General features: G+C 45.6%; 1 protein-coding gene across 7 annotated transcripts in view; it reads left to right on the plus strand.

The window, feature by feature from the left end:
• Positions 1-6,785, plus strand: part of pik3r3b (phosphoinositide-3-kinase, regulatory subunit 3b (gamma)) — a 170,836-nt gene extending 164,051 nt beyond the window's left edge. For 4 of the 7 annotated variants that reach the window (XM_071546146.1, XM_071546147.1, XM_071546145.1 and 1 more), the window contains 8 exons: positions 837-972; positions 1,624-1,722; positions 2,240-2,420; positions 3,174-3,299; positions 3,568-3,887; positions 4,790-4,864; positions 5,125-5,295; positions 5,872-6,785. In XM_071546146.1, coding sequence (XP_071402247.1) covers positions 837-972; positions 1,624-1,722; positions 2,240-2,420; positions 3,174-3,299; positions 3,568-3,887; positions 4,790-4,864; positions 5,125-5,295; positions 5,872-6,070 — 1,307 coding nt within the window. In that variant the 3' untranslated portion in view covers positions 6,071-6,785. The remainder of the gene's footprint in view (positions 1-836; positions 973-1,623; positions 1,723-2,239; positions 2,421-3,173; positions 3,300-3,567; positions 3,888-4,789; positions 4,865-5,124; positions 5,296-5,871) is intronic. The other 3 variants (XM_071546149.1, XM_071546150.1, XM_071546151.1) reach the window with 3 other exon arrangements.
• Positions 6,786-7,080: the final 295 nt, after the last annotated feature.

The following is a 7,080-nucleotide window of genomic DNA, read 5'->3' on the forward strand; positions in this document are numbered from 1 at the left end:
CCACCATGGGAGAATCACAGAATAGAGTTGCAAGAGGTCTAACCTTATCTACTTGGCCAACAAATACAGAAGATTAACAGGAAAATTCCCTCACAGGAGCACAGTTGGAGGATGGGTCGAAACAAGGGAGAAACCCTGTAAAAACAGGAGTGTTGGCAGGTATACCCAACCCCCTACCACATCCTACCCCAGGACCCTCGCAAAGCTGCCAGGCAGCCAGGAGCAGTAGCCAAGAACTTTCACTCTCCTTTTAGGCTTGCAAGTGTGTGTGTGTGCGTGTGTGTGTGTGCATACTGCGCATGTTTGGAGAATATAGCTTTTCGCACACACACGGTAATTAATCCAATGATGTATGGTGTGTGTTTGCCATGCCACTATTTCCTTGTGTGATTAATAACAATGCAGTCCCTAACTGCATCACTATTATCTATAGATATGAATACAGTTCCTGTGTTATTATTTGCATATTAAGTCTGTGTGTGTGTGTGTGTGTGTTTATGTGTGTGTGTGTGTGTGCGTGTGTGTGTGTGTGTGTGTGTGTGTGTGTGTGTGTGTGTGTATGTGTGTGTGTGTGTGTGTGTGTGTGTGTGCTAATTATGTACAAACCTTTTTATGGTTTTTAAGGCCTAACTCTTAAAAATCTTGACCAGAATTGTTGAAAGAAAGAAAGAAAACACACTGTGGTTAAGTCAGTATGTATACCCTCTCTGTTAAAATAGCAAATAACATTTTCTCTCTCTCTCTCTGTCTCTCTCTCTCTCTCTCCCCTCCCTCTCTGTACCTGATTCTTTACATCTCCATTCTTTCTTCTTTCTTCCTCCCTCTCTCTCTTTCAGCTCTTCCCCCTAAGCCTGCCAAGCCCCAGCAGCCCTCTTCGGTGGGGGTGGGAGGGGGCAGCAGTAATGGGGCCAAGGAAGGAGGGGCAGGAGGCTCCCTGCAAGAGGCCGAGTGGTACTGGGGCGACATATCCAGGTAACACACACACACACAGTCTCCAGGGTTGTCTGATCTGTGTCTGTAATGTGAAGAGTGTGTGTTGCGAAGTATGTATGTATGTGTGTGTGTGCCTAGTGGTGCAGCCATTGATTCAGCCACAACAATTACCACCTAGCTTATATCACTTGACTGTAGGGCTTACTCACTGGCAAAAACCCCACCATGGGGTAAGTGCAGCTTTGCACTCGGCGACAACACACACACACTTAGATGATAACCACACCTACTATGCAGACAGTAAGTCTGCCACCTTTAGCACACATAGACCAAGTCATCCAGAGCTTGAGCACAGATTCAAGTTCTTGGCTGAGGTCAGTCCATCCATTTACAGAGGCTTTGAATTCACTCTCTCATCCCCCTATTCCCCAAATAATTTAATTGATGGACTGTTTACTAAGGATTACACCCACACATCCCCTGCTCCACTTTTCCCACCTCAGTTGTAGATGGATGTGTGTGTGTGTGTGTGTGTGTGTGCGTGCGTGCATGTGTTCGTAGGAGGAAAGTCTTCATTGCCTGCCATTGATAATTGGAGGCAGCCCTTTCAAATGAACACCATCTGTGCACAGGATCAGTGAACTAACTCCCACTCCCCTCTCTCTCTCTCTCCCTTCTCTTTCCTTTCAGGGAAGAGGTGAATGATAAGCTCAGAGACATGCCTGATGGGACCTTCCTGGTTCGGGATGCGTCCACTAAGATGCAGGGCGACTACACACTCACACTGAGGTACCGGCTACAAAACCAGCCCTAGTTTTATCAGTGTGTGTGTGTGTGTGTGTGTGTGTGTTAAGGGTTGAGTCGTGAATGGAGCAAGTTAAAACCAGAGAGCGGTTTATGGGGGCTGGAGCGGGCGGCACACTCCTTTTGCTCAAATGTTTTGCAGGCAACCCCCTTGTTAACTATAGATTGAGGGAAATCGTGTGTTGAAAAGCATTTTGCCTAGTCAGCATCCCATTAAATTTGAACAAATCTCCTACCGCCTAGCAATAAAATGCTATAGGGGAAACTGAGCCCTGGACTCCGTTCAGTTAAAATGTGGATATTGAGTGGAATATGTGCACGGGGGACTTTTCTACACAGACTTTTCACTGTAGAGGCTTGCATTACTGTGTAAAAAAAAGTACTCATCTACTCTCTCTCTCTCTCTCTCTCTCTCTCTCTCTTTCTCTCTCTCTCTCTCTCTCTCTCTCTCTCTCTCTCTCCCTCTCTCCCTCTCTCTCTCTCTCTCTCTCTCTCTCTCCAGAAAAGGGGGGAACAACAAGTTGATAAAGATCTACCACAGGGATGGGAAGTACGGTTTCTCTGACCCTCTGACATTCGGCTCGGTGGTAGAGCTCATCAGCCATTACAGACATGAGTCCCTGGCCCAATACAACACCAAACTGGATGTAAAGCTCATGTACCCCATCTCCCGCTACCAGCAGGTATACACACACACATGCATATACCCATATACATGCACATATACACACCTACACACACATTTATACATTTATCCATTCTCACTACTGCAGTTAAGGTTTTTCTCTTTTTCTTTATGAGGGAAACTGAGCTCACTGTCAGTATATTTTAGTTCTTTTTTTTTTCTTTCACGGATTAGTTTTTATTTCAGTACTACCTTTCTCACCAGTTTTCTCCTAACCCCCAACCCCCCTCTCCATACCTGGTGGCTTGTGCCGGGTGTTTCCACTCCAAAGTGCCGAGGCAGCAGGATCTGTGCTCTGAAATATTGCCCCGTTCACTGGCCCCTGTGCCACGCTTCCTAAATAATTGCACACATCCGCCATGTCAAAGGGCCGTCCTTGCATTTATTCCCTTCCTCCCTCGCTCCACTCATTCGCCAGGCAAGTCATTACTCAGAGCGTGGCTCCATCTTGGAGCGCGTGGCCCCCTCGCACACCTTACTGTACACCCAGGGCATTGTGGGTGGTTTATTAACGAGCCTGTTAAGAAGTCGCTCTCGGTAAGCAGAATCGGGGTTGAAGGGAGCAAGCGTGCGCACACACAATACTCACACACACTTTTTCTCACGGCTTAATTACAATTAGCTCTTCATTCCTTTGCGTCTCCCTCATATTGCTCACACATTGACACAGTCTTTTTCTCGCCCTCTCTTTCGTTTCAGTACACCACTCTAACACATTCCCCCTCTCTCTTTCTCTTCCTCTGCCCCTCAGGACCAGTTGGTAAAGGAGGATAATATTGATGCTGTGGGGAAGAAGCTGCAGGAATACCACAATCAGTACCAGGAGAAGAGCAAAGAGTACGACAGACTGTACGAAGAATACACCAAGACATCGCAGGTACACACATACTCACACATAATTGCAGTGCAGATGTTGTTCGACATGACTGCGTTTCAATAAGTGCATTATGCCACTAAATATGACAATTCAAATCTCCCACTACCCACCATTGGGAAAGGGCATGTGCAAATTTTAGCAGAATAGAGTTAATTTGGCCCTGATGGGGAAACAGTTGCTAACCTTTGTCTACAACATAGACTAACCCCTATGCCTGTCCCCCTGTCTATCCATCCATCTCCCTCCCCCTCCCCTCTTCCCCTCTCAGGAGATCCAGATGAAACGGACGGCCATCGAAGCCTTCAACGAGACCATCAAGATCTTCGAGGAGCAGTGCCACACGCAGGAGCGCTACAGCAAGGAGTACATCGAGCGCTTCCGCCGCGAGGGCAACGACAAGGAGATAGAGAGGATCATGATGAACTACGAGAAGCTCAAGTCTCGGCTGGGCGAGATCCACGACAGCAAGGTGCGCCTAGAGCAGGACCTGAAGACACAAGCCATGGACAACCGCGAAACGGACAAGAAGATGAACAGCCTCAAGCCAGACCTCATTCAGCTCCGCAAGATTAGGGACCAGTATCTAGTGTAAGTATAGCAGGCAACAAAATAATGGGTCAATACTGACTTTTAGAGTTTTATAAACAACTTTGTGTGATTATGTCATACTGATGAGATCAAAGAGCAGTACCTGATAGTAGGGCATGTAAAGGCTAAATATCTATATCTATCTATCTAAAATATATATTTTATGATCCAAGATGAACTCTTGAAAGGGGCTAAAGTAGAGAATATTATTGACTGTGAGTAGAGCAGGCAGGAAGATCTGGGACCAGGTCATGTTAAGCACACAGAGGACACACTCAGTCACTGCACAACACACACAGCATCTCTGGTTCACTTGTTTTGGTCTGAACCTGTGAGATGGGCCAGATAGGAGTACTGAGGGATGTCAGTCCAGGAGATTGACACGCTTTCTTTACATTGTCTGTATTGATCAGACGATCAGACCAGAACAGGTACTAGATAGCTAATGCAGTTCTATCACAGCTTGCCTGTAGTTGAGAATTTGACTCAAAGGAACCTACGGGACATTTGACATTTCAGTCAGCAAGACATGAGACAGAGGGGGGTGGGGTTATCTGGAGGGTTGCCCGATTGGAAACTTGTGTTTCTTCTTGTACAGGGCCGTCCTTTGGAGGGCGGGGGGGGGGTCTCCTGCATTAGAGGCTCTGGTTTCTAGGAATGGGTCTAATAGCATTAGTAGAGTTGGCTCTGTCCCAGAATTATTTCTATGCAGACAATTGTGCGAGGCTTATTAATTTGATTTCTGTTCAGTCTTATGCTTATTCAATGCACCATAAAGGAATGATGTTGCAAATGAAAGGAGTCCTTTAAAGTGATTCCTAGTAGTACTAATTCCCCTGCCTCTTTCTCACACACACGTTTTCTTCCCCCCTCTCTGCCTCCCCTCACTCTCTTCTCTGCAGCTGGCTCAATCACAAAGGAGTACGTCAGAAACGAATTAACGACTGGCTGGGGATCAAGAACGAGAACACTGACGAGTAAGTCTGTACTTTTGTGTTTTTGTCTCCACTGCCATCCCATTGGCTAAAGAGGAGAAAATGGGGGGAGCACTATTAGTATAGATATGACAGTGGGCATCGGGCTGTGTAATACTCATAGGGCAACTCCTCTGTTAATTTTATCTAGCCTTATTTCATATACTGAGCACATTACAATTATTTCAATGTGAGTAATTCCTCTGTATTAACTGTGGTAAAATCTCTCTTTCTGTTGTGTAACTGTATGTGTGCGTGTCCAGAGGGTACTTTGTGAGCGAGGAGGATGAGAACTTACCCCACTATGATGAGAAGAGCTGGTTTGTCGGAGACCTGAACAGGACGCAGTCTGAGGAGCTGCTCCTTGGGAAGCCAGATGGAGCGTTCCTCATCCGTGAAAGCAGCAAAAAAGGCTGCTACGCCTGCTCCGTAGTGTAAGTACACTAAAGACTTGACTAGAATAACGTGCATCAGAAATGCTTTTTGTGATGTTACATTACCCTTAAATATACATACTCGAGTATGCACAGGTTTTAGAAGTGCACTTAGTATATTAAATATAGATCAGACAGCAGCAAAAAAAGCAGCTATGCATGGCAGGTGGTCTAAGTATCAATGTATAGATGGAATAATAATTGTAATAATAATCTTTCTTTATATTGCACTTCCTGACTAGCCAAACCCTTCAGAAAAAGAAGAGTATAGAACGTTAGAATAAACTTTAGAGTAATACTATACAAATACCACTGTAAAACTTTGAAATATCATGCAGCTACTAAAAGTCAAAGAGTAATACTACAGGAAATCCCACAGTAATATCACAGCTGTTTAAAGAAAACCATAAAGTACAATAAGGTCACCATAAACATATTATTGAGTGCCACAGACGCACTGTAAGTCACTACAGGAATATTATAGTGATTTTTCATGTGGGAACTTCACTATAACCCAGCCCGGTATAACCTCACCGAGACTCACACACTCTCTGTCTTCTCTGTGTGTCTCCGCAGTGTTGAAGGTGAGGTGAAGCACTGCGTCATCTACAGCACACCGCGCGGCTACGGCTTCGCCGAACCCTACAACCTGTACAGCAGCCTGAAGGACCTGGTGCTCCATTACCACCAGACCTCCCTGGTGCAGCACAACGACTCGCTCAACGTGCGCCTCGCCTACCCCGTCTACGCACAGATGCCCTCCGGACGCAGATGAGCCCCACCCGCCCAGCCGCACCGCCCCGCATAGACAACAAACGCACCCCTCTTGGGGGAGGGAGAATGGGGAGAGGGAGGAAGGGAGGGGGGGCCGCTGAAATATGTTACCTACAAAGCAACCCCAACACCAGACAAGAAAAAGATAGATAGATAGAAACGAATTAAACACTTGCTGCAACACACACGTCAGCCACCTTGGAGTTATACATATATATTTTTACAAGAACAATTTCGGAGGGCATTCTTTCTAAAGACTGCTTGATTTGCACAAGGAAGTTTTAAATGTTTGTGAATGTGAAAAAAAAGCGATGGAAGGAAGGAAACGGAGTAGGAGACTTCAGAGTTTCAGGTTGACCCCGCTGCTACCTAAACTCCAGCTCAGACTTTTAACAGAAACTCAAATACACGAATGACGACGAAGACGACAACAAACGCTCCCATTTTAACCTTTTTGTTTCCAGTCTTTTTGTTTTTGTTTTTGTTTTTTCTCAGATAATTCTGTTATCACTTTCCTTTCTTTTTTGTTTTTGGAGTCGTTTTCTTTTCACTTCTCAGACATTTCCTTTTGTTTACTCCTAGCTTGTTTGCTAAATGCAAGAGGAGATGATGATGATGATGATGTCAAGTGTCTATTCTCTGTCCCTCTCCGTACAAAAAGCAAAAACAATGTAGCATAACGAGACAACGGACACTTATTTCCTGAGTGTTCCTCCATGTAGACTGCTGCTGAGGGGTTGGGGGGGGGGGGGAGTAAAGGGAGGGGAGAGTCAAAGTGGGCCACAAGCGACACAAAAAAAAGTTTTGTAGTCTTAAAAGAAGAAAAAAGGCTTGCTTTTATACTAACTGTAGAGAGAAAGAGTTTTTTTTCTTGCTTTGCTGGAACATAGTTGTTTTCCTTTGCCATGTGTAAATGGTAACGTCACAGATCAGAACCAGAGACCAAAGTTGGTGTGGAGAGGGGGGGGAGGGAGGGAGGGGGGGCAAAGAGTCCACCATTGTGTGTTTCTT

This window comes from Centroberyx affinis, unplaced genomic scaffold (genome assembly GCF_046629955.1).
Source record: "Centroberyx affinis isolate AG114_WGS23_722 - 3 ecotype Tasmania unplaced genomic scaffold, CSIRO-AGI_Caff_v1 ptg005145l_1, whole genome shotgun sequence".
NCBI classification, from domain to species: domain Eukaryota; kingdom Metazoa; phylum Chordata; class Actinopteri; order Beryciformes; family Berycidae; genus Centroberyx; species Centroberyx affinis.